Source organism: Melanerpes formicivorus, unplaced genomic scaffold (genome assembly GCF_026170545.1).
Source record: "Melanerpes formicivorus ecotype bairdi unplaced genomic scaffold, bMelFor1.0.p_v2 SCAF_53, whole genome shotgun sequence".
In the NCBI taxonomy this organism is placed as follows: domain Eukaryota; kingdom Metazoa; phylum Chordata; class Aves; order Piciformes; family Picidae; genus Melanerpes; species Melanerpes formicivorus.
In genome coordinates, this window is record NW_027142405.1 from 434991 (window position 1) to 462491 (window position 27501).

Consider the following 27501-nt stretch of genomic DNA (forward strand, 5'->3'; position numbering starts at 1 on the left):
AATACCTGTTAGTGACTCAGTTTGTCAGTTCTTGACCTAGTTTTACCTAGGAAATCATGAAAACTCTGTGCAGCAGGTCAGAAGGAAGAACAGGAGCAATGGTTTTGTTTGTTTGTTTGTTTAAATATTCTGGTTCTTAATTGATTCCTAATCTGCAGTATAATACTTACACAGTGCAACCAGAAAAGCCATTATGTAGAAATGAGGGATTAAAATGTGAGTCTTTCCAAAATACTATTGATAGGCTATCACAGTTTATTGACACAGGAGAGTTCTGTTTTACTGTTCATTGGCTGGGCAGCTGAGGGTGGTAACATTTTACTTAAGGCTGTCTGCAGTCTTGTTTCCTTTTCACTTTCATAGATTTTTCTTAGATTTTTTTCAAACACACACCTTTGGTTATTTTTATCGAGATTTTTTATCTCCTGTTTTCATGTATTTGTCTTCTGCCAGGCTTGCACTGCTTGGCCTGTGAAATCTATTATGTTGGATTTAGTTTTTTCCCTAGCAAGGCAGCTTCTTTTATTGATTTTTTTTTCAATCTTTATATATAAAAAAAACATCAATCCATCTGCTCTTGTATTAGCTTTCTGATTTCTCTAGTTATTTTGCTTCTGTTAATTATGGTACAGTTGTTCAGATTTAATTTCTGTGCCTTTTCTTGTGTTTGCTGAATTCTTGACTGTATGCTGCATTTCTGAGTTGTGTTACTGTATTGTGCTCTTCTTTGCTTAACATGGTTTGCAGTATTCGATTAGCTTCTGCAATTCTGTTTACAGGTTTGAATTTGTATCAGTTTTCCTCCCATGTCTCCCATGTAGTAATGATCAGTGTTAATCTAGCATTTTAAGCCTGATTTCAGCTTCTTCCTCAGTTTTACCTTCTCCCACCATCAGTAATGAAGAGAGAATTCAACTTTTATCTGTACTTACCAGGAGTGGCAACTGTGATTTAACACATCCAAGTGCCAGGTTCTGCACATTGGCCACAGCAGCCCCATGCAGTGCTACAGGCTGGGGTCAGAATGGCTGGAGAGCAGCCAGGCAGAGAGGGACCTGGGGGTACTGGTCGATGGTAGGCTGAACATGAGCCTGCAGTGTGCCCAGGCAGCCAAGAGGGCCAATGGCATCCTGGCCTGCATCAGGAACAGTGTGGCCAGCAAGAGCAGGGAGGTCATTCTGCCCCTGTACACTGCACTGGTTAGGCCACACCTCGAGTACTGTGTCCAGTTCGGGGCCCCTCAGTTTAGGAAGGAGGTTGACTTGCTGGAGCGTGTCCAGAGAAGGGCAACAAGGCTGGGCAGAGGCCTTGAACACAGCCCCTATGAGGAGAGGCTGAGGGAGCTGGGGTTGCTTAGCCTGGAGAGGAGGAGACTCAGGGGTGACCTTATTGCTCTCTACAACTACCTTAAGGGAGGTTGTAGACAGGCGAGGGCTGGTCTCTTCTCCCAGGCAACCAGCACCAGAACAAGAGGACACAGTCTCAGGCTGCACCAGGGGAGGTTTAGGCTGGATGTTAGGAAGAAGTTCTACACAGAGAGAGTGATTGCCCATTGGAACAGGATGCCCAGGGAGGTGGTGGAGTCACCATCATTGGAGGTGCTCAGGAGGAGACTTGATAGGGTGCTTGGTGCCATGGGTTAGTTGATTAGGTGGGTTGAATTAGTTGATAGGCTGGACGCAACGATCTTGAAGGTCTCTTCCAACCTGGTTTATTCTATTCTACAGATTTTAGTTTGGATCCCACATTCCCAAAGGAATATATATATTTACTGTGTGATTTCAGAGGTTTGCCTGCCACACATGATGATTTTCTGTGCTCCTTGTCCAGTGCTTCTGACTGGAGATGGACTGGTGTCTTGAGGCGATCTGAATATGAGTGGAAGCAAGATGCCCTAATGTCATCTTCCTTATGTTTTAAGTAGTCATAATTTAAAGTAAATTCAGTTCTGCTTGCAAGACTGGAAACAAAATAGAGTGGTGGGGCATTGCTCTCTTTTTCTTGTCACTTTGCCTTAATGATAGCTAAACAAATTTTAAGTATAGAAGGATAATTTCCTAACTGATGGTGTTGGTCACTGGCTGCAGAGCAGTTACTTTGCTACTGATCTAGCAGGTGATGAGCCAAGTTGTTTCAACTTGTCTGTTGAAACACTCACTTTTCTACCTCTATACTGGTAATGACACTATTTCCATCACAGAGCACAACGGCTTATTGAAGGAATAAAGACAAAACTGTGCTTGATTTCTAGAGTGGTGGGGCAGGAAATCCTCATGACCCTGCCCAAGGCTTTACTGATCTTAATGGGTCTGCCACAGAGAAAAGCTCTACTTGAACAACAGAAGGGGTGCTGCTCCTGAGGGATGAGTTCAAAAACAGCAGCTCAGAGACATTAATAGAAACGCTTCCCACTGTTTCTTCATCATAGCTTAAAAGAAACAGCACACAGCAGAGCACACTGGCAAAACCTGTACACTTCTATAACAAAATACACATACACTCCTTTCTATAAACTGGTAACTGAGTGATTCTTGGAAAATGGGTGAATTTGTTAACGTAACGAGTTTCTGGCACATGTGGTTGCCATAAAGAGGGCTTAATTCTTACTTCTAATCTCCTGGAAGATTTTACAAATGAAAAAAATAAGGTTAATTGCCAAGGAAAATCACCATTGAAGTAATACATCCTTTGTTAAATATTAAGTATATTTCATTTTTCCCCATCACAGAATTTGCAAGGCTGTCATGAATCAGGGATTGATTGGGAGGTTTTTCTTTATCCTCTGTTGTGAATGGACCCTTTCTCAGTGGAGAGTGAATGAATTTATTTTGTATCAGCTTTGTGCTCAAAAAAGAAAATCCTTCATAAAAGAACTGGTAATGTTTGCCAGAGAAATCCAGACTGAGTAAAACATTCATTGTTCAGGCTGCTAGATCCTAATAAATTCTGCATCTAAGTGTTTGCAATTTTTTTCCCAACTGATCCAGCAGTAGTGTAGCAGTTTATGTACTTAAATGCATGAGACAGTCTGGGAGGAAGATTTGTGTTAAAGGCAGGCAGCATGTTCCATAGTTTTAGTATAACATCTGTTATTATCATTCAGTGCTGCTCTTAGCCCAGCATGCCCTTCCTCTAAATATCTTATTAATTAAACTGGCTTAGTAGGGAAATAATTAATACTTTAAGTCCTGTACCTACTTAGAAAGGATTTAGAAACTCACAAAAATTGTTTTAGTCTGAGCTTCAAACAGGAGGATTTCATTCTTGAGCAGAAGCATATTACAACTAAAAGTACGTACCTGAAAACCCTGGATAATATAGGCATCCTGGGTTGCATTAAGAAGTGTGACCAGCTGGTCAAGGGAGTTTCTCTTCCCCCTCTGCTCTAGTGAAGCCATATCTGGAGTATTGTGTCCAATTCCAGGCTTCCCAGTTAAAGAGAAACAAGGAACTACTGGAGAGATTGCAGTAGAGGCTACAAAAATGATGAGGGGACTGAAGCATCTCTCTGATAAGACTTTTTAGCCTGGAGAAGACTGAGAAGGGATCTTCTTAATGCTTACCAATCTCTAAAAGGCATGTGTATCTGACAGCAAGTAACCTGCAACGGTGTTCAGTACAAGCATAGCTGATTTACCAAATATAAGTGCCCCTGCAGGAACAACCAACATGCACCAGTTCCATAGAAGCTTACACCCTCATGTTCTCAGGGATGGAGACAGGGTTTTGAAGACTGTTTGCCTTGGGCAGACTGGAGTTGCAGAGTCCCGATTCATCTGTGTGTGCATCTGTGCAGGGTCTGATAGGGGAGCATATGGCAAAGGCAATTTGCCCTTGACTGCGCCTCTCTTTTGGCAGGCAGAGGCTTGTTTCTCGCAGTGTGCACAGTCACAGCCACTCCTGCACATCACTTCTCATGCCCCTTGCTTTCTGGCTTTCAGCTCTTTGCCTGAATGTATGTCCTTTGTGGTGTTGTAGTTAATTGGACATTGTTTTAATTACTGCTGAATGAAACAAACATGAAATTTCTGTCATTTTGCCACCCCAATGACCACAGTCTCCAAGCAGGCAATACAAGACTTGGGCTGTTCAGGCCTGGTGTAAATCACAGTGGCTCTCATGGATTTTCCCTTTGTTGGGGATAACACTCCTCCGAGGCGAAGGCTCTGTTAGGGAGGTCATTTTTTTGCACTGTCCCAAACACTTTGATCTGCTCTCACTGTTAGTAGTGGTAAACAAGACTTGGTTCCACAGGGTAGCAAAGGTGCCAGTCCTCTTCCATGGCTTGCGGACAGTCCGTTGCCACAGATTTCATTGGTGTGATCCTTTGTGTTGAGTCCTTTCTTACCTTCCCCTCTCTAGCTTCTGCATTAATCGCTTTTTTTTCTCCCTTTGCTGTCTCTAGTTCTCCACAGAAATGCTTGGGTCATGTGTCAGAATTAAGCAATGGGAGTGCAGACATGCTCTGAAATCAGTCAGTCTATGACCACTGCTGTCAGTAACAGCTGCCCTACAGCAGCAGGCGGATTCTCTGGACTGCCAGTACCCTTTGAGATGTGAATTTGTCACTGACTGAAGAGGAGAAAAAGCATTTTAAAAATGTCATAGAGCCTTTATAAACAATCATTTTCCTTCTTATCTATTTATGTTGACCTTTCTCTTTGCTTACAGCTTTGGAAAGAAAAATATCAATGAGGCAAAGCAGAGAAGAACTTATAAAACGAGGAGTACTGAAAGAAATTTTTGATAAAGGTAAGTAAGTGTTCTTCTTTTCACAATGTTAAACTGACATTCCATATAGTTTTATGTCCAGGTATGACATTATGGTAACACTAGAAACTGCGAATACAGTCCTGAATTGCAGGTCTCCAAAGACCTGGCTTGATTTCACTGTGGGCTGGCCCTCTCTGTTGGGTACATGTGATGGTTACCTAGCAAATAAAACTGAAAACTAACCAGAAATGTAAAGCAGTAGAAAGATAAATCATAGCAACAGGAATTCACTGCAGACATCAAGGCATCCAAGCTGCAGGGAGATGCCATGAGTCCTTGCCTGTGTTGCATGTGTTATCATTGTCTGATTGAGTCACTCTGGGATTAACTGTTGTGGAAAAGGGAAACATTTAAAGAGTTTGGATCCTGCCAAGCACAGAACAGTGCAAATTCCTTTGAAACAGCTGCCAACACATAATAATAATTCCTTGTTCAGGATAATTAATTTGTTGAGTTGGTAATGTATTCTTTACACAAAAGGCCATTGTTTTACAAACACCATTGTGTTACACTGACAATGCAACACATACTTGACATCTATTACATATGTGTCAGTCTTTAAGTGCAGCTTTTATTTTGCTGCTTCCTTCATTAATAACTAAGAGAAAGAACTCCACAAATTACATAAATGCCAAAGTTGCCTGTGAATTTCAATAGAATTATGCTTATGTCTTAAAGCCACATTAATTCAAAGTCTGGAAGTCTTTACAATCCCAGCACAAAACCTGTTAGAAGTCAGTAGAAGTTATACATTTTCAGAGGTATTAGAAGAAGGCTCTGTTTCATTAAGTCTGGAGTATTTAAATCTGCTACCAGCTTTTTCAGTCTAGTATATTGGGATTTAAATACTTGCTTACTCAAAGTGCTTATTAGTGAAAAGAAAAAAAAAGAAGGAAAAAAACCACAACAAACAAAAAACACCCCACAATGTTAAAAAACCAAAGAATGCTTCTCATTTAATTTTAGAGGGTTTACCCATTATGTCCTTTAGATGCTTCTAATCCTTTAAATAAAATGTTACCCATGCTTTCACTATGACATGCTGGCTTGGAAGTCATACTAGATGCAACTTCCCTGGCAAAAAGCCTTTCTCACTGCTGTGGGTTGTAAATGTTTTGGGGTGTCACTTAAATTGGATATACAGCCACGAGGCATGCATCTCCACACCCAGCAAGGCACAGACCAGGTTGTCACACCAAGTGTGTTGCAGCCCAGACAAGGCCAGGATGCCCTGGCCAGCTCCTGTCAGCTTTCAGTCACATCTGTTTGAGGTGTGACCTCCTTCATCCCTGCCTCACATCCCACACACAGCTACTTTTATACATGTTCCTACACATACCTAAAGTTATCCCCAGAAAAAGTCTTTCCCATGCAGCCTGACTCTGCCCTTCACTTTGCTACCAAAGTGTTGCAGCTTTCTCCATTAATGCATCATATAATGCACTAGTTTGTAATCGTCTATGTCATTTTGCGACACAGATGGTAAGCTGTCTGGAGGTCCTCATCTGAAAAAGAGGTTAATTCCTCTTTCTAGCAATTTTTCACCTTTCTATATCAGAAAAAGCTGGTACAAAATGCTGAATCACAGAATCACCAGGGTTGGAAAAGGCCTCCGAGATCAATTCCAACCATTATCCAATTCTAACCAGGGCCACTACTACACCACATCCCTGAGCACTGTTATCTAGACGGCTTTTAAATACATCCAGGGATGTCAATTCAACCACTTTGCTGGGTGGCCTGTTCCAGTCTTTGAGAAACCTTTCTGCATAGAAGCTTTTCTTAATGTCTAACCTCAACCTCCCCTGGTGTAACTTGATGCCACTTCCTCTTGTCCTATCAGTTGTGACTTGGAAGAAGAGACTAAGGCCCACCTCTTTACAACCTCTTTCCAGGTACTTGTAAGAGAGCAACTTGGTCTCCTCCCCTCAGCCTCCTTTTCTTCAGCCTAAGCAACCCCAGCAATCTCAGCCACTCCTCATAAGAGTTATTCTCAAGATCCTTCACCAGCTTTGTTGTCCTTCTCTGGAACCACTCCAGCACCTCAAGGTCTCTCTTATACTGTGACACACGAAACTGAACACAGCACTCAAGGTGCCACTGCAACAGTGTCAAGTACAGTGAGACAATCACCTCTCTGGTCCTGCTGGCCGCACTATTCCTGGTGCAGGACAGGATGCATTGGCCTTCTTGGCCACCTGGGCACACTGCTGGATCAGCAGGCTGTCAATCAACAGCCCCAAATCCCTTTCTGCTGAGGAGCTTTCCAGCCACAAAGCCCCTTGCCTATAGCATTGCATGGGGTTGTTGTGGTCCAAATGCAGGACTTGGCACTTGGCCTTGTTGAAGCCTGTAAGACTGGTCTCAGCCCATTGATCCAGCCTGTTCAGCTCCCTCTGAAGAGCCTTCCTACTCTCCAGCAGATCAATACTCCCACCTAACTGTTGTTGTCTGCAAACTTACTGAGAGTGCTCTCAATCTAGGCTTCCTGCTATGGTACAGCCTGTGGCGTATTGAGGCACGGACTCTGAGTTGCGGATCGAAGACCCTTTATTGAAAGACAGATATGCTTACATACTGTCAAAGCAGCTGACGCAGCAGCCTGAAAGCAAGCTTGTTTCACAAGCAGTAGTTTTCCACTTAGCTACACAGTTCCTTATCTTAAACATTTGCACAACCACAAAAGCCTACATCAGATGCTCTTATCCTGTCCCTGTTCCTTGTTCTTAATCTCTTTTTTACTGTTCCCAGGGCTTTATTCCAACAAGCATGATTGTGTCTTTGTTCCAGGGTCGATCTCCATCTATCGAGGTCATCGATTTGGCTCCTTGCAGCCCCACATCTTCCCCTTCTTCATATATGTAAAAAAACCCTGTTTCAAAGCACAACTACATTGCCTGCAAATATTGCAAACAGACAGAGAATGCAGATTAAAATACAAATAAAAATTAACAAACATCCCAAACCAAATTTTACCAGCTGTAAAACCCATCCTTGCAGTCCTCCAAAAAGATTCCCAAGAGATCAAATCCATCATCTTGTCTGTGTTTCTTAACTCCATCCTGTAAGTCCTGAATACTGTTATGTACAGATTGAGAGAGATCAGAAAGATTCATACAACACAAGCCATCAAAATCCTGACACCCATGGCCTTGTGCTAACAACAAAAAATCTGTAGCTGCCCTATTCTGCAGTGTTGCATGCCCAACCAAATCAGCACCCAGTAGTAGTCCACTTAAGGCAAGAGAAGTGGTCTTATTGTGTTTAGATAACCAACATCCACCCCAGCTTACTGAGGGTTGCTAGTGCTTGAGCAACTGCAACCCCAGGTGCCAACACTGATGCTGCTATTATCTTATCAGGACCCCAAAAGTCTATGTTATCTTTACAATCAGGTTGATAGGCATGAGCACTTTATTTATGCCATCTAAGTTTATGCATTATAATCATTGATATGTTGGCTGTTAATATTGTCAATCTTCCTAAACTACAGGGTCCACCTATCATGTGAGAGGGGATGCCAGACCATGCTCTATCCCCACAGATAAAAAAGAATCCAGGGGGGGTGGGGGAGGGTAGGCTGAATGGACTGTTACTGGACCTTGACAAATTTACAGCAGTATGATTACACCAAGCACTACTATTTCTATAAGCAGCTAAGCTATCATTCACCTATTGACTCATTGACCGACTCTTTCCACTGTAATTTGGTTCTAATCCACTAGGCCTCAGACACAGTGTCCACCTGTCCCATGCTTCAACAAGATTTTTAGGATCAATAACTAGAGCTTTTTGCCCAACTAGTATTGGCCAGTCATCAACAGGTATCCCTATGAGACACGTCAAAGTGATTCCCTGGTGAGGCTGTTAGTAGGCAGAGGATGTCTTGTCATGTCTTATCGGCCAAGGTGATCTATATGTTGGTCTTAGGTTGTGGTGGGACCCATATTGCTGTGGTTGCCATGATCGAGACAACAAAGAAGGTGGGGTTAGAAATGGCCAGACCCATTGTGAGCCAGTTCCTGTAGAAACACAAGCATAACCTCTACCCCAAGTTATGAGAGAATATGGTCCTTCCCATTGGCCTGAATTTAAGTCTTTTATCATTACTTAAGCTCTTTATTTTACTGGTTGCAGATCACTGTAACCAAAATGGTTTTGAACTGGGGATCCAACATCTGTCCAATGATTTCAAAAATTGAGAATGTAACATGCTTTTGCTACTCTTTCCTGAGGGGACATACACACACTCCCCCTTTTTTGTCTTTGCAGCATACTTTTCAAAGTGCCATAAGCATGCTCAATTATTGCTTGGCCTGTGGGCAAGTGTGGAATGCCCATTAGATGTTGAATGCCCCATTGCTGAACAAAAGCTGTTTGTTTTACAGCAACCTATCCTGGCCCATTATCCATTTTGATTGGTTTTGGTATCCCTAATGTTGCAAAGGCTATCAAAAGATGTTTGCATACATCTTTAGCTTTTTCACCTGCGTGGGCAGATGCAAAAATATAGGTAGAAAAATTATCAATTGAAACATGAACATAACGTAACTTGCCAAACTCAGGTATATGAGTAACATCTGTTTGCCATATTTCCAGGGCATTCAGCCCTCTGGGATTAATCCCAGCTGAAGGTGCTGGTATATTATGTTGACAGTCAGGACATGACTGGATTATTTGCTTTGCTTGTTCACGTGTCAGTTGAAAAGCATGTTGTAAAGCCTTAGCATTTTAATGATGAAATTCATGGGCTAAATGAGCTTGTGCAGATTGATCAGCATGATCACCGTGCCACCTAATCGGTCAGCTTCTGCATTGCCTTGTGAAATGAGGTGTGAGAACCTCTCCTTGTTGTATAAAATAAGGGTTTGGACAATGCTCTAAGAGCCATTTCAGCTGCAACAAAAGTGCACTATTGATCTGTCAGCTGGGAAGTGACAAGGCAGCCACAAGAAGCCCTAAGGCAATGAAGAGGGACTTCAGGGACTTGAGGCAACTGTTGGAGGGATCAGGAACACAAGTTGTGTTCTCCATCCCCACAGTTGCAGGGAATGAAGATAGAACCAGGAATAGCCAGCAAATCAACATCTGGCTTTGTGATCAGTGTCACCAGCAGGACTTTGGCTTCTTTGACCATGGGTTACTTTGCAAGACACCGAGCCTGCTGGCATCAGGTAGAAAAGGCCTATCTCAAAGGGGGAATAATGATCTTGGGGCAAGACTCATCTACAGGGCTTGAAACAGGATGGTGATGAAACCAATGTTGCTACAGACAAGCCTGTGGGGCAGTGTGCTATTGGGGTTTCAGATTTGGCCACCTCAGTGGAGGTGAGAGATAGCGATCCAGCTGTCACCAAAGATGCAGGAATTGATAGAGTGGACACTACGAAGGATCCGTGAACAGCCTAGTAGGAACTAGGGTCACTTGCCCTAAAAAGGTGGCAAGACCATTAGCTCAGATGAAGTGCATTCATACCAATGCCTGCTGCACCGGTAACAAGCAGGAGGAACTGGAAGACATTGTGCAGCGAGGCAACTATGACATAGTAGCCATCACAGAGACATGAAGGTCAGTCTCTTGTCACATGCAACAGGTGACAGGTCAAGGGGAAATGGCCTCAAGTTGTGCCAGGGAAGGTTCAGGTTGGTTATTAGGAAAAATGGCTTCACAGAAAGGGTTATCAGACATTGGAACAGTCTGCCCAGGGAGGTGATGGCATCACCATCCCTGAAGGTATTTAAAAAGTGTCTGGATATCTCCTTCTCTGGAGACTTTCAAGACCCACCTGGATGTGTTCCTGTGTGACCTGCACTAGACTATATGGTCCTGCTCTGGCACGGGAGTTGGACTCAGTGATTTACAGAGGTGCCTTCCAACCCCTAATATCCTGTGCTAAGCTCCCTCCCAGGCTCAACAGTTCTATGATTCTATGATCTCTTCATCAAGATTATTGATAAAGCCATTAAACAGGAGTCGCCCCAGCACTGAGCCCTTGGGAACACCACTAGTGACTAGCTGCCAAATGGGTTTAACACCATTCACTGCCACCCTTTGGGCACAGCCATCCAGCCAATGTTTGATACAACACAGTGTACACCTGTCCAGGACTAGGGCAGACAGTTTCTTTCATCAGGATTCTGTGGGGAACAGTATCGAAGGCTTTACTGAAGTCCAGGTACACAACATTATTAATGGGAAGAAGAAGACTAGGGAAGGTGTGGGCCCCCTCAGAAAGGAAAATGGTGACATGGTCACAAGTGATGAGGAAAAGGCTGAGGTACTTAATAACTTCTTTACCTCAGTCTTCACTGCAAGGGCCTCTAGCCACACTCCTGATGTTATGGAAGTCAAAGCCAGGGACAGGGAGGAAGAACTGCCCATTGTAAGTGCAGATCAGGTTGGTGATCACCTGAAGAACCTGAAAGTGTTCAAGTCCATGGGACCCGACGGGATACACCCACGGGTACTGAGAGAACTGGCAGATGAGGTTGCTAAACCCCTCTCTATTATATTTCAAAAGTCATGGCAATCTGGTGAAGTCCCCACAGACTGGAAAAGGGGAAACATTGCCCCCATCTTAAAAAGGGCAAGAAGGAGGAACCAGGGAACTACAGGCCAGTCAGTCTCACCTCTGTGCCTGGAAAGATCATGGAGCAGATCCTCCTGGAGTCACTACTCACTCAAAAGAATAGTGAAGAGGTGATTGGGAACAGTCAGCATGGCTTTGCCAAGGGCAAATCCTGCCTGACCAACCTGGTGGCCTTCTATGAGCAGGTGACAAAATTAATAGATGAGGGGCGAGCAACTGATGTAATTTACCTGGACCTGAGCAAAGCCTTCGACACTGTCCTGCACCACATCCTGGTCTCCAAACTGGTGACACATGGGTTTGATGGGTGGACCACTAGATGGATAAGGAACTGGCTTGATGGCCGCACCCAAAGAGTGGCTGTCAATGGCTCCATGTCCCAGTGGAGGCCAGTGACAAGCGGAGTCCCTCAGGGATCAGTCCTGGGACCTGTCTTGTTCAACATCTTTGTGGGTGACATGGACAGTAGCATTGAGTGCACCCTCAGCAAGTTTGCTGATGACACCAAGCTGTGTGGTGCAGCAGACACGCTGGGGGGAAGGGAGGCCATCCAGAGGGACCTTGACAGGCTGGAGAGGTGGGCACAAGCCAACCTCATGAAGTTCAATAAGAGCAAGTGCAGGGTCCTGCATCTGGGTCAAGGCAATCCCAGGCACAAATCCAGGCTGGGCAGTGACTGGCTGGAAAGTAGCCCTGAGGAGAGAGACTTGGAGGTGCTGGTGGACAAAAAGCTCAACATGAGCTCTCAGTGTGCACTTGCAGCCCGCAAAGCCAATCAGATCCTGGGCTGCATCAGGAGAAGTGTGGCTAGCAGGTCAAGGGAGGTGATCCTCCCCCTCTACTCAGCCCTGGTGAGACCCCACCTGGAGTACTGTGTCCAGTTCTGGAGCCCCTATTACAAGAGGGATGTGGAGGTGCTGGAACGTGTCCAGAGAAGGGCCACAAGGATGATCAGAGGGCTGGAGCACCTCTCCTATGAGGACAGACTGAAGGAGTTGGGGCTGTACAGTCTGCAGAAGAGAAGGCTCCGAGGTGACCTAATTGTCGCCTTCCAGTATCTGAAGGGGGCCTACAGGAAGGCTGGGGAAGGACTTCTCAGGATCTCAGGTAATGATAGGACTAGGGGGAATGGAATGAAGCTGGAGGTGGGGAGATTCAGGCTGGATGTGAGGAGGAGGTTCTTCACCATGAGAGTGGTGAAACCCTGGAATGGGTTGTCCAGGGAGGTGGTTGAGGCCCCATCCCTGGGGGTGTTTAAGAGCAGGCTGGATGAGGCTCTGGGCAGCCTGATCTAGTGTAGGGTGTCCCTGCCCATGGCAGGGGGGTTGGAACTAGATGATCCTTGTGGTCCCTTCCAACCCTGAATGAAACTATGAAACATCCACAGCCTTTCCCTCATCCACCAAGTGGGTCACCTTGTCACAGAAGGAGATGATCATTCAGCAGAACCTGCCCCCCAGGAACCCAGGTCTGATCATCTGACTGTTCTGTAAATATGTTATGGCACTGAAGATTATCTATTCCATGACATTCCCTGGTGCTGAGGTCAGACTGATGGGTCTGTAATTCCCCCAATCTTCCTTCCAGCCCTTCTTGATGATGTCACATTTGCTAGTCTCCAGTCCATTGGGACCTCCCTGGTCAGGACTGCTGATAAATCATGAAGAGTGGCTTGGTAAGCATATCCACAAACTCCTTCATCACTCTTGGGTGTAACCTATCTGGCCCCACCGACTTGTCTAGGTGTTTCAGCAGGTCACTCACCATTTCCTCTTGGATTATGGAAGTCTTCTGTTTCCCACCCTGTCTTCCAGCTTGGGACTAGTTTTCACTGTTAAAGATTGAGGCAAAAGCAGGATTAAGTACCTTGGCCTTTTCCTCATCCTTAGTCACTGTTTCCCCCTGCATCCAATAAAGGAAGCATATTTTATTTCTTTCAGCAATAGCTAGGCTGAATTCTGGTTGGGCTTTGGCCCCTCTGATTTTCTCCCAGCATAGCTTCACTGCACAATTGCAGTCCTCCTGAGTGGCCCATCTCCCCTCTTCCAAAGGCCATAAACCATGCTTTTGTTCCCAAGTTCCAGCCAAAGCTCTCCATTCAGCCAGGCTGGCCTTCTTCCCCACTATCACATCTTTTGTGACATGAGGATGGCCTGTTCCTGCACTTTTAAGATCTCCTTCTTGAAGAATGCCCAGCCTTCCACAACTCTTTTATCCTTCAGGATGGCCTCCCAAGGAATACTGCCAATCAGTCTCCTGAACAGACCAAAGTCTTCCTTACAGAAGTCCAAGGTGGCAGTTTTGCTAACCCCCTTCCTTACTTCTGAGAATCAAAAACTCCATTAGTTCATTATCATTAAGCCAAAGACAGCCTCCAACTGCTCAAGTTCTTCCCTGTTAACAAGCACCAGGTCCAGGAGGGCACCTTCTCTAGTTGGCTCCTTCACCAACTACATCAGGGAGTTACCTTCAGAGAACCTCTGGGACTGTTCCCGCTCTGGTGCATTATATTCCTAGCACATGTCCAGGAAGCTGAAGTCCTCCATGAGAACAAGAAACTTCTCCCAACTGATGATGAGACCAAGTGCTTCATCAATTCCTTCATGCTGATTGGGTGATCTGTAACAAATTCACACTATGGAATCTGCCTTGTTGGCCTTCCCCCTCATTCTTACCCATAAACACTCAACCCTGTCATCTCCATCATGTTGCAGACATTCATATCCCTGCCTGACACAGAGGGCCAGCCCACTGCCTCACCTCTCTCTTGTGAAAAGCTGGTAGTCATGAATTGCAGCACTCTAGTCATAGGACCTATCCCACCACATTTCTATGATAGCTACTACGTCATAGTTTTCTTGCTGCATAATGGCTTTCAGTTTCTCCTGCTTGTTGCCCATGCTGTGTGCATTGGTACAGAAGCACTTCAGCTGGGCTAAATGGTCCTGCCACCTTCCTGGATGGATAAATTCCAGTTCCCTCCAGATGGTTCCCAGATACTTCAATAGCTACCAGCCTATCAGCTCTTCTATCTTTACTACTGCATGGTTCATCATGCCCCACCTCCACTAAGATGGCCAACTACAAGACCTTACTACCACACTGGCCCACAGGTACCGGCATGCCACTCCCCATAGTCTCTCTAGCAAGCCTGATTTCATCCCCATCTTCCTCTGAGTCTAGTTTAAAGACCTTTCAAGGAGCCCTGCTAGCTCTTGCCCCAGGATCCTTTTCTGCCTTTGGGATAGGTGTTCCCCATCTGTTGCCAGAAGACCTGGTGCCTTTGGAAAACAGACTGTGGTCAAACACAAAAAAATCTGCTGCTGGCACCAGGCTCTGAACCATGTTTTAATCCAGTGTTTTTCTGTGCCCTTCGTATTCTTCCCTGCCACTGAAGGGACTGAGGGAAACACCAACTGTGCTCCCAATCCTCCAACCAATCACCCCAGTGGCCTGAAGTCCCTATTAATCACTTCTGGACTTTTGTCCACAGTCTCATCACTGCCAACCTGCACAACCAGTAGCAGGTGATAATCAGAAAGCCATATCACACTAGGCAGTTTCCTGGTGATCTCTCTAACCCAGACCCCAGGGAGGCGGCTGACTTTCCTGTAGGGTGGGTTTGGTTGGCATATAGGGCCCTCTGTTCCCCTTAGAAAGGAATCCCCTAAGACATCTGGAGACCTGCACAGCCACATGGCTGTGCGGGAGCTCCCACATTCCTTCTGGCAATTGCTTCTGGCTGAGTAGTAACCACGGCTCCGTCCTCTTTCTGGAGCGTGATGATCACGAGATGAGTTCGCTTCTCTAGCCAGGAGAGGGGACCACTTTTACCTATTGTACTGGCAGAGCGCTCAGGACCCTAGCCGCGTGTCCTTCATCACAAACTGCAATGACCTGAGTGCCGCTCACTGCTTGCTTGTTCGCTCCCGAAGAGCTGCTTCTGTGACGGGAGGGTGTGGTGCTCTCAGCCAGGGACCGTTGGTGCCTTGCCGCCGCACTTAGCTCGGCCCCCAGGGGTGCTGGCTCCGCTCGCGCTGCCTCAGCAGCTGGCTCATGAGGTTCCTGATTCCGGCTCAGGCCGGCCGCTTTCCCCGGTGTTAAAAAGCCCCCAAAAGGACCTTTTGTCGGCCCATTTGGCCTCAAATCCCTTCGCCAGTGCGGGTTTACTTGCGCTGGAGCTGGTCTCCTGGGGGAGTGACCGTTGGCACGCTGAGGCCTGGTCTAGCTCTGCCGCCGTTAGCGCTGGCTCCGCTCGTGCCGCCTCAGCAGCCCGCCCGCCGCGAGCGGCCGGCTCCAGGCGCGGGCCAGCGCCATTCGCGGCTTCGAAAAGCCCACAGAAGAGCTTGTTGGCTGCCCTTACACCGCGATTCCCTTTCCCGGTGCGGACTTAGCCACACTGGAGCTCATCGGCGATGATGCTGCTTCATCCTATTTCCGGTGCAAAAAACAGAGACATCAAGTTTTGGCATTGTTAGGTGCCATTGACAGGGAATCTACAACACAAAACAGCTGGACTTCTTACTCAGTATCCTACGTTGTTTCCTGCTGGTTGCAGACACAGGAAGCTAAGAACCCCTCCTTGAAAGAAAGAGGTAGGACAGTGAAGAAAGTGGGTGACAGAACACTGGAACAGGCTGCTCAGGGGGGTTGTGGTCTCCCTCTCTGGGGGTTTAAGACCTGCCTGGATGCCTTCCAGTGTGATCTGCTCTAGGTGATCCTGCTCTGGCCGGGGGATTGGACTTAGATGATCTTTCGAGGTCCCTTCCATCCCCTAACACTCGGTGATTCTGTAATACACAAGAATAGTAACAGTGATTGAGTAGCTTTGGTGATATGGGATATGAGTAAGGCAAGATGTGTAGAGCAAAAGCAATATTTCTTTTAGTGGTGCAATAATCCGAGAGTAATTCTAATAAAGGATATCTCTCAAGGCGAATCTTAAGTGAATGTAACAGTTTCCTTGTAATTCCTCCTATGATCCTTCAAGAAAGGACACTAGATTTTAGCACTTACTAGCAGAAGGCTTTATTTGATGGTGGTAACACCTTCCAAGCCAAGAAGCATCTTGCGCAGACAACAGATGCAGCCATAATGTTCAGTCTTTTTCTCTCCTTTCCCAAAAGACGGGCAAAGCAGACCAAAGCAGTAATTTTGCCTTTTTCTGTCTTTAAAAGATCCATACAAATCAATGAAACTCAGTATGGACAGAGTGAACAGGAACAAAAATCCTGCTTATTGTGTGGTTTTGTAATACCTTCTGTGTTGAAAACCAGAATTAGTTTGCTTGCCTGCTGTTCAAAAAGCCACTCTGACCTATTTGCTTCCGAGTTTGTTAGCCGTTCAAAGGACAGCAGGTGAAAGTTAGCAGAGCAGTGTAAGGACAATGAGGCACAACGTTCACACATGGGAGAATCACTGCATTTGCAGCTGCTATATTTGGGAAAGAAATGCTTTTATCACTTCAGTGACCCCTACACTTAAACTAGTCAAGTGAAACCGCTGCAGACTGAACTGCAAAACCCTTTCCTAGCAAGGGCCAGACTCACAACCAAATCAGTTTTTGTCTTCCATTTCCAGGCTTCTGTGAGTTGAGTCTTCTGGAATGTAGACAAAGGCTGTAATTTTCTCAAATACTGTGTACTTTGGGAAAAATAGTAAGTCAAAGGATCTGATGAGGCACCTGCTGTTCTAATAGTTTGTGGGCAGGCAGCGCCAAGAGGTTAAAACTACAGGTTATGCCTGCAAGGCAGACCAGGCTACAGCATTTAGAAGAACTCATTTTTGCTGTACTATTGCTCCTACACATAGCTTTGATTTTTACATGAAAGTATAACTGTCCCAAAAGCAACGCTGTCTTTGGAATTGCCCACTGTTCCATGATACCAAAGGGTTAAATCTACTTGTAGTATTTTGATACCTCTTGTTTTGTCTGAACATAGATGAGATTGGCCTGTAGTGAGAAATTCCTGAATGTGAGTGTGTAATGATTGCTTGCTTCTGAGGTGATGGTACAATGGTTCTTCAAGGAAGCATGAGCAATCTTCATGTTTTAAACTTCTGTAATTTTATAGTCTCTAGCTAATCAAAATGATAGATGTAGACCTAAATTTCTGTCTACCCAAATCCTAAAAAGATTTGGGTGTGTTTCACTTAGGTTTGAAGGTTTTGTGGCAGTATGTGACCATAGTTTGAAGACATAGCTTTGGTAATGCAGTAAGGAAGAATGCATGGCAGCCACTGGAGAGACAGTTGTGCAACGATGAAATCATATGTTGAAAGGGTTTGAACTTCTCTAGAAGCAGGGAGGACATCCATGTGTCAATCAGTTTCAGCCTCTGTGGGATCCCACAAAATTGGCAGTCTCTCTAAAGAATGATAAGGAAGATCATAGCCACTGTGCTAAGCCTAGGAGTCAGCCCCAGGGTCATATCTTGACTATGTGCAAGAGCACTCTGTTCTCTATTCCCTAGTGCAGGGAGGCCATGGAAGAGAAGGGCATGACTTTTTCTCTGCCCTTCCTAGACTTTGCTATCAAGAATGCTCGCTTGGACAGAGAGTGCTTGATTGGGAGCAGGCAAGTACTGAAGGAGGCAACCTAAAGTGGAAAATAACTCAAGATTTGAAAATCTCATCATTTTGGCTTCCATCTGGGGAAGGAGCACATAACCATGGCACTTTCCAGACATGCAGGGAGTTCCCTAATCTAAGCTGTTCAGAGTGAAAACTTGTGGTGAGAGGGTAGGCAGAGCTCCGACATAAAGAGCAACTAAAGGTCTACATCAGCCAGTGTGATGCATTGCAGGCTGCCTTTAAAAACCGCCTGAAAGTGGAAATGCAAGTGGAGTTCTGGAGTGCAACCCATGCTTAGACGCATTTTGAGAATACCATCTACACATTTCTGGGCCTTCACCTCATGCTTTTCTATAACTTCACAAGCTAAAGCAAAGTGTCTTCATCAGAGAGTTTCATCTGAGGTCTGTTTCTTTAGTGACTTCAGGTGTGCAAAGTGTCCTGAGTAACAGAAGAGCAGCCTTCATGTGTTCCTTTTGCTGCAGAGGTCAAGCTGCTCTCTGTGGTCCTGTTCAGATCCAGCTCACACTCAGAAAGCATTATCAAAGGTCAAGCATTTAGGAGAAGTCCACTAAGCAGCAGCAGGCTCTGTGATAACACAGTAGAAGATTTATCAAGACTGAGAATGAAAAATTACAAATATTATCACTGTGCCACACTAACTTTAAACTCATAGCCAGTTCCTGAAGACTAACTGCTTTATCCATGTATATTTAATAATTGCATTACCAGGATTATTTTCATTTGTATATCAGCTAACCAGAATAGCTTTTAGTAGTTTAAAAGTAATAGGTAATTTCCTTTATATATGTGGTTGTCAGTACTCTGATTCAGGATTAATTCACCCTAAGATATTTTTCGCTCTACAAATTATTGTATCTGCATCTTTGATTTGTTTGCTCTTGAGTACTTGAGTAGCTCCCCATGTAGCATTTCCTTAAGTGAGGTCTGGTTCAGTCATGTCTGAAGATTTCAGTCAAATCCAAGGACAAGTTTCAGTCTAAATGAAGATTGCAGATATTCAGAGGATATGCTGTCAGTCCAGAGAGCTATCGTGCTCGTTATTAAGAGATGAAATAAAAGTCAAAATTTTATCTCACATTTTACTATCTTTTTTGCAGTCATAAACCTTCATCATGTCATTTGAGTCTTAGATCAGGCTGAATATACCTTGAGAAGTGCAAAATGCACTTAAGGCAGTAAGATTTCAGGGTGCTCAGCACGTTACAATACACGTCCCACCTAATTAAAACGTGTGTAGACATCCTTCCAGTATATAAATGTTACTCGCTTTATCATGCATACTTCTTGTTTGCTCACAGCTGCAGTCAAATTTGGTCCTTCACTGAATTAATGAATATTGCTGGACACAGTCACTGCTTTTCATCCAAGAAACAATTGCTCTGCATGAGAAACAGTTACACTCATAAAACCAGGTAACTGGGACAAAAGCAGCCCCTATCCTAAACATGTGTAAAGGTGTGTGTTTATAAAAGGGAGAGAGCAAGCACAGAATACGTGGCATTCTCCCCTAACAGCTAAATCAGAAAACATTCATTTGAAATACTGACTGAACTGTTGTTTGATTTTTGTAGCCTAGGGAAACAAGCAGGTTTATATTGAACGACCACAGCAGTCAGAAGGAGACTGTGCTGCAAACAATTGCCCAAAACCTTCCATATTGTTTAATGTTGCCAGCTTTTAGCCAGCTCAGTTGATTGTTCCTGAGAGCTGTGGATAAGAGTTTCAGAATGGTGTGATGTGGCTGTGTACCAGGTCTTCAGAAGGCCTCCAACAAAAACAAGAAAGTCAAGACCTTGGTATTTCTAATAATTCCAAAATAAGCAGGAGTCCATCTTCACTTGATACAGAGAAGCTTTAAGAGGCAGAAAAATAATTCTGAGTACTTCACAGCTAGTGTACTTCCAGACTTGTTAATTGCTGTGTCCTGATGCTTAGGTAAGACTTACGTTCTTCCCTCTTATCAGTGTTGGTTTCCAAAGTGTTTTGTGCATCATAGCTTTGTGAGGGGAAAATGTGTGGTCATTGTACATCTCTGTTTGGTACATTCAGCAGTAACATGGCTAATCAGAGGTGCCCAAAAATCCAAGAACCATCTCCTGAAATCTAGAGTTTGACTTAAAATAAATAAATTTTAATGCAGAGTTAAAATAGGCTCCATTTATTTGCCTGCTGGCTTTTAGCTGTCCAGGTTACATTCCAGTTATATTTTCAGGCTTTCATTCGTAACCATAGAGGTTGAACATTTTCCTTTATAAAACTGTGATTGAGACATCCATGTAGTCTTTGCCTCCAGGTACCAGAGTGCTGTGAATAACAACTTCTGAGACAAAAAAGTATGCAGGCTGACACCACAGAGAATGAGCTGATCCCTTGCTTCTGTTCTTTATTATATCTAATGTCAGGTGCCATTTGATAGGAAAGAAGCTACCAGCTGCTATTACAGAAATTTTGCTCACATAGAGGAGATATTAGTAATAACAACTTTAAAAATAGGCTTTCTAAATAGAATCTGCTATATCCCAGTATCAAGACTTTAACACCAGGCAACTATAAAAATAATTCTATCCATTACTTAAAGTCTTGGTGCTGGGAGCTCTATTGTTTTCCTTTGTGTGTAAAATAGGGACATAATTCTGTGATTTTACTTGTGTTCCTTCATAGCATAAGAACTGATGGAAGAGGATAGTTCCTCTTACTATTAAAATATTATAAATTCTATGTGGTGTATATTAGTAGTCTTTAACAAAGCTCTATAGCTTCAGTTCCAGTCCATTCTCATTCCTGACTTCCCAATCTCAACAGAGACAGAGGGAAAACATATTTTGTGGTCTTCTGAATGGGGCTGCATGACTTAGACTATGGATCATAATGACCATCCTTGGGTAAGCAAAGGATCAACACAGATATTTGACAGATCCTTCCCAAATCTTAATAATCCCTTAAGACAAGCAAAATGCTGTCAGGCTTCTGTGAAACTGTTGTGGACAGAACATCACAGTCAGACATCTGCACAACTCGTATTTTGAAATACAAACCATACTGTTTTGATCCTTACCCCTGCATTTTCTGTGTACATAAAGGATCTCAGACCAGGTTCCTCATTTGAAAGTGAGCTAATGGAGATAGCAAATTTCATTTACAATTCTTTCTATATCTTATTTATGTGTCTTCTCTTGTCATTCTGCTTTCCTCCATTTATGAACAGATGGAGAACTTTCCATACCAAATGAAGAAGGAGCTTTGGAGAATGGACAGCCTCTGGGCTCTGCCCAGGTGCTGAGCTCCAGCCAGGTATCCCTGCCAGCCCTAGCAGAACTGGAGTCAGGTCCAGCATCTGGGGAACCCTGCTCATATGAGGTGCTCCCAACCACCGAGATCATGGATGGGACAGGTAACATCTTGTTTGCAAGCTATTTGAAACAAATTTTTGAATGTGAGTATTTGGTATCTATCCCTGAGAAACCCTTGTTGAATACTCAGGTCTTCTGGTGGAGAAGGAGGTGACAGCATACAGATTGTCACTGGGTACTCCATGAGGAAGTTTTCACTGACTAGGTATAGAAGTTGCCTCAACACAAATAAGCTTGTAATAAGTAAGGCAAAGTGCCTGCCCTTTGTGAACATTTAAAAGTAGATTTTATGTGGCTGTCTCAGCTGTACCAATGAGCTCTAGAGTAGAGAGCTGACAATGTTTTTAAACCCTAGGTTACAACTTCATGCCCTTTAGCTGCTGCATGGTGTTGGATGATGTTCACACCATGTATCTTTCAGGAGCCAACACAACCAACTGCACTACCATAGATGAGACTCTGCACTTCTTCCCCAGCCCATGCAGAGGGACAGCAAGGCTTTACATCTAGGTTAGCTTCTCTTTCTGCATCACTTAATATTGACAGTTGTGGACAAAGGCTGAGTGAGAAAAAGTGATTGGTAGAAGTATTTGTCCATGATTCTGCACAGGTATGCAGCCTCTTTGAAATGGAGTAGGCCCCTTGAGGTGCTTTTATGTTTATAGGATAAGTTTAAAGACCACCTGCTAACATATCTGGTCCTGAGCAAGCTGTGGTGACAGACCATCTGAGATATGACATTTTAAGGCTCTTGATTTGTGTTCAAGATGTGGGAATACATCCTAGCCTGGCATAAAGGAGTTGCCTTCTGTCAGAGGTAATGGGAAATTCAGCTGTTGTGTAGATGTGTGTTATTCCTCTTTCTCTTTTGCTGTCCTTTCTCTGCTCCTTTCTGTGTTATATGATGTTTAAGTGAAATCTAGTAGTCGTTTCGAATCTGCATTGCTGCTCTGCTTTTCTTGTCTTACTGCGGCTGTACCTCTGCTGCTTTGCTCGTAACGTTGTTGCGTCTATGATGTGGTTGTGTCCTCCAGTGTCTGAAGAGAGCCCCACATCCAATGAATCCGGCATCCTCCTGTCCCAAGATCCTACAGCTAAGCCAGTCCTGCTACTTCCCCCCAAAAAATCTGCTGCTTTCCCTGGAGACCATGAGGACACCCCAGTGAAACAGTTGTCCCTCCTCAAACAGCCCCCTGCCCTGCCTCCTAAACCTATTGCCAGGATTGCCAGCCACTTAACTGGTAAGTAGGTGTTCCTGGACCCTCAGCACCACTGTTTCCCTTAGAGGAAAAACCTGCCCTTACAGCAAGGTTCTCAGTGTCCTTTCTCCTTCTGTAATGCTGTTTGCACATGTTGTTGTGTGTACTGGTAATGTATCTGTGTTGTACCTCAGGCAGAGATCACAAAGCATTTTCAGACTGTAAGTTCATCAAGGTTGGTTCAGGGCACTTTCCCTCCCAGCTATAATTACCTAAGACCACTGCTGTGTTTCCTAACCCTCCTCACTCCTATTCATCAAGACTTACCATCACCACAAAAATTACAGGATGTGCTTTGATGGGAGAGGAAGTATCAGGAAAATACTAGGATATCTTTAAATGCTTTTAATGAGAAAAAGAGTGAGGGTTGAGAGGAAAGGGAGAGTTTTATTTTCTCATTTTGCCCTTTGCTGCTTCTCCCTTCACCTGCCATCTGGGCAGATCTGCCTGTATACACCTTTTATCTTTCCATATCTTTCTCTTTTAGTTAGCCCCCTGATCCTTACACACACACACCATCCTGTCTTGTGGCTTCTTGCCATTTTGCTTCCCGACTCAGACTGCCTGCCTAGCTGTTCCCCCTTTCCACCCACGCTTTGGCTATTCCCCTCCCATTGGTGAGTCCTGATGATGGCCAGTTCCAGTTCCCAGTGTACAAGATTGTAGTGTCCTGCAGCTTAGGGAGCAGTTTATCTCTCATAGTATGGCAGCTAGCAACAGTAGACAACAGAAGCTCCTTTTTTGTGTTCCAGATGTTTTCTTAAGTATTCAGGCTCTTTAGGATTCAAAGCTCTAAGTCCATATAGAACTTTGTGGATACATTTGTGGGTTTCCTCTCTCCACATAGACCACTGAAGCAAAGCATGCTACCTTTACACAAACTGAAAAAGTTTTCCAGGTTCTACCACCCAGGAGGCAGCACCTCAAAATTCTGAGTTCAAGACAAGCTGTAGTGCATCTTTGTACTAGGGCAGCTTCTCACTGGGTTAATCTTTGTGTGTTAATGCTCTCCTGATTTTTCAGGGCCGATGTGAGAAATGCTCAGCCCATGTTAATACATTCTAGATTTACATTTTTCCCTGACAGCTAATACTCATTTTATGCAGGCTTAAGATACATATCAGAAAAGAGCTTAGTAGGAAAGAGCATGTTCTGGATTTCTTTCATATCTCTATGTAGTCTCTTTATGTTTCTGTTTGGATGACCATGCATTTTTGTTCTGTATAGTTTTTTGTTCATTTTATGTGAAATCTCTTTACTTTCTCTGCCTGCCAAAGTCTACACATACTGGTTAATATTTTGCCATGTGTTAGGAAGTGAATGGGCAGTTCTGAAGCTTGCAAAGCCAGGCAGCCTTTAGTTGAGGACAAAACCCTATGATCTCCCATAATGCTCTGTCCCATTTACAAGAAGCATGGAAGAAATAATAAAATAGTAATAGTGTAGGAAAAGCATAGGGGGGAAAAAAATCATGTACTGAAAGTCCTTCATTCATAAGCCTTTCTTTTGTAAGAGATAGCAGAAGAATCAAAGGATGAGGGCTTCTGGTGTGGGGGTTTTGTGTAAAGTAGAATCAGGCTCAAGCTAGCAACGTAAGTCAGTTGCTTGACGGTAATGATTTTCCAATGAAAGGGAAACAGAACTGTGACTTTTCTTACTTTGTGGTGGCTTTTAGTGGTCTCTCATCAGTCCTAAATAAAGTCTTGAATGTACTTATGGACAGACTCTTGGATGTGTGTATACTGAGCCCTTAGGGAAAAGGAACAGAGATTCAGATTTAGTCATAGGACAATAATTTAACTGATCCCTATTCCTGGTGAAACTGAAAACCACATTTATAGAAATCCTATAAATAAAAGTATTTAATGTATTATTAAGGGTCCATTTACTTTGGTGGTCTAAAGGATATAACTGTTGTTCAGTGCCTTGTGTTCTCCACTGGCAAGTATTTTAGCTATGTGTAATCTCTAGAAATGAGCAATCAATCCTAATGAAGCACCCTCCTCAATGAGAGGCAGAATTAATGCTATTCTTTTACTAATTACTCCAGAGACATCCTCATCTCATGTTTGAGAAAACAAGTAAAATCTGAATTCTGGCATTCAAGGTGAACACTTTTATGCTCTTGTTGCATATTGATTTGTCTGCCAAAGGTTTTTATGAAGGTTGAAGGACAATTGTCTTGGTTTAATGGTCTGGTAGCTCTATTCAAGAAAACTGCAGGAAGAAATGTGATGATGAAATGATCTTATGAAGTACTCAGATACACATCTGAAAATGCAGAAGCATCTCAGCTTCTGTCTTAGGATACATATATCCATGTGTATCTATGTATAGGTACACATAGAAAGGTGTTTTATGTAAGCATATATTATATTAAAGAAAGGAGGAAAATGTTTTAAATATAAAACTTGAAGAAAGAAAAGTCTCCTTTGAGCCCAACCACCTTCTTGATGTGAATGTACCTCAAAAGTTTTTCCATAAAGGCACTAAAAGTGACTTGTATGGTTTGGAAAGGACTTAATGCGGGTATTAGAAATGGAGAAAAAGCATTCCTCACCTCTGAAAGCATTTGTGAACTGTCTCAATCATCCATCTGTCTGTGCCAAGACAAAAATTGGCCTTTCCCTCAGTATGAAATGCACATAAAAGAGGAGGCCTAAAATAAACATGTCAGAGCACATGTAATTTTGGTGAGAATGAAAATAAAAAGTCTGTTTTAAAGGTGACAGGAAGAAGAAATTTCCTCTAGGAAATATAAATTACACAACCTTGGCATGCTGCTTCTCAAGGCTGAAGTACCATGGAGACAGTTCAGGAACAGGGACAAAGCCAAGAGCAGACTGCAGAGCAGCACTGGGAGTGGCACCACTGCCACTGCAGAAGATGATCCATTCTTTGCCTCACACCATCCTCCTTGCTCTTGATGATGCTGCCTCCACAAGGAACATCCCTATCATAGCACTGGATGTGCAAGTGCCCACACAGTCCTAGAAGACAGGCAAGCCTTCGAGAAAAACATGATCCTAAACTGTTTTGATACCGGTGTTTCACTGCTCTTGGCCAATCACCTCCTGATAAGCCTTATACTAATTATTATTATTAGACAACATTCATGGACAAAATCTCTTTCATCTTTTTGATATTTCAGTATCCACATGCAGAACCCAAGCATATAAGACAGCAATTACAGCCTGAAAATATTAGGAGGAGCTGAAATAAATCACCTGGGACCAGATTTATTTGGACAGCTGGGGTAAAGAACTCAGCTTATCATAAACTCTTTAATGGCCAAAAGTGACAAGAAGACTCGTCATATCTGATGTGATATACCCCAGTGGTGTAATGCTCCTTTTGATCTTGGTTCATTAAGCTGTTAACTTCTCACCAGCACAGATCATGTTTTCTGAAATGAATTAGATAATTTCCATTTAAAAAAATGAATCACCAATAATCCATGAGGTCCTGACAACATCAGAGCACAAAAGACATGCTGCTAAGCCTGGATCTCAGCAGCTCCTGAGTGGTTTTGAGCCCAAATTTAGCCTAATATTACAGTAGGTTGTAGCTTTGATCGTATCTGGCCACTCAGCTACTATATTTAAGCTATGAAAAACCTGTCACATTCTTTGCTCTCTTCATTCAATATTTTGAGAAGAGGCCTAGCACATTTTTAGTTCTGGGACAGTGCTTTCTAGATATGTCTAATTCATAATTAGGGGGCAAACATTTACCAGGGTAGGAAATACTACAAGTCCCAAAAAGATACTTCTGATAATGCATATAAGCCAAGGATGAGGTTTGGAAACATGGATGCCTGTGGTCCTTCCACAGCACAACTGTTTTTTACTTACAGCATTATGAAAGTATTTACAGCTATAATTGATATAATAAATATTCTCTGCAGTATTCTGTAACACAACAGTCACATATCTCAGAAAGGTCCTCTATAGATGAGCCCAAGACATTATCCACAAGCTTTCTTCTGTGTCATCTTACCTCCTGCTGCCTATTCTGGCAGGCTGTACTCCTGAAGACAGATTACATTCATGGAGGGGCAATGGATAATTCTCTTTTCACTGTGTGCTTGAGGGAGAAGCAACAGAGCGAAAGAAACTTGCTTCACCAGCATCCTCTAGATTCTAAGGGGAAATGGATCCTGATGCAGTTGGTTTCTCCATACTTCTGCCTGCTTCTACCTGGAGTGAAGTACCTAGCACATACAGGCGTCAGGAGATCATCTCATCTTTGAAACCCTCTTCAAAGCTCTCCATGGGAATTCATGCAGAGCTGTACTTTTCCACCTTTAGGCTAAGTGTGCTTTGCTTGTCTTCTCCAAATTCAACTTGAACCTTAGATGCATATGTGGTATGGAAGAACAGCAAAGAATTTCTATCTGAAATCTCCCCTGACGACATGACTGCATATCTTGACATAGTCAGCAGGAGATGCATGGGAAATCTTTGACAACAGTTTTTACCTAATCTTTATGAATCTGCTCAAAACTCATTGAAATAAGAAATTCCTGCTGTTCAGGTGCAAGGGATTCCAGAAGATATGACTTGAAAAAACAAAAGCTACTTGTCCAAATGCTACCAGCAAGTAGCAGGCACATCACCTCATTCCCACTATGGAGCTTTCTCAATAGGCTTGGTTTTGCACAGATTGTTTTTCCCATTATTTTCTAGAATTAATTACTTGGATGGAATATAAAGAGTAACTCATTACCTATGAGTTGTATTACTTATAGTTGTATATAGTACAACAGAGGTCACCATTTAAAGTCATTCAAGTGGGAAGGAGCCTCATCAAGTCTGCAGTCCAATCACTTGCTCAAAGCCTTACCCAGCCAGGTCCTGAAAATCTCAAGGATGCCAACTGCACAACCTCTCTGGGCAAATGTGTTTCCCTGTTTGGTTCTTGTGGGGAAAA

At 43.7% G+C, this 27501-nt stretch overlaps 1 protein-coding gene and 1 long non-coding RNA gene across 7 annotated transcripts in view; one reads left to right on the forward strand and one right to left on the reverse strand.

Moving 5' to 3' along the window:
* The window catches only part of PHACTR1 (phosphatase and actin regulator 1), a 356496-nt gene that overhangs the window by 264307 nt on the left and 64688 nt on the right, over positions 1–27501 (forward strand). For 5 of the 6 annotated variants that reach the window (XM_068160782.1, XM_068160786.1, XM_068160788.1 and 2 more), the window contains 3 exons: positions 4672–4752; positions 21166–21351; positions 22345–22551. In XM_068160782.1, the coding sequence (XP_068016883.1) occupies positions 4672–4752; positions 21166–21351; positions 22345–22551 (474 nt within the window). The remainder of the gene's footprint in view (positions 1–4671; positions 4753–21165; positions 21352–22344; positions 22552–27501) is intronic. The other variant, XM_068160783.1, reaches the window with a different exon arrangement.
* LOC137452410 (uncharacterized) lies at positions 7415–14127 on the reverse strand. The gene is made up of 3 exons (XR_010990076.1): positions 13831–14127; positions 13128–13194; positions 7415–7670 (listed from the first exon to the last, which is right to left on the reverse strand). It is a non-coding gene; the product is annotated as an uncharacterized lncRNA (long non-coding RNA).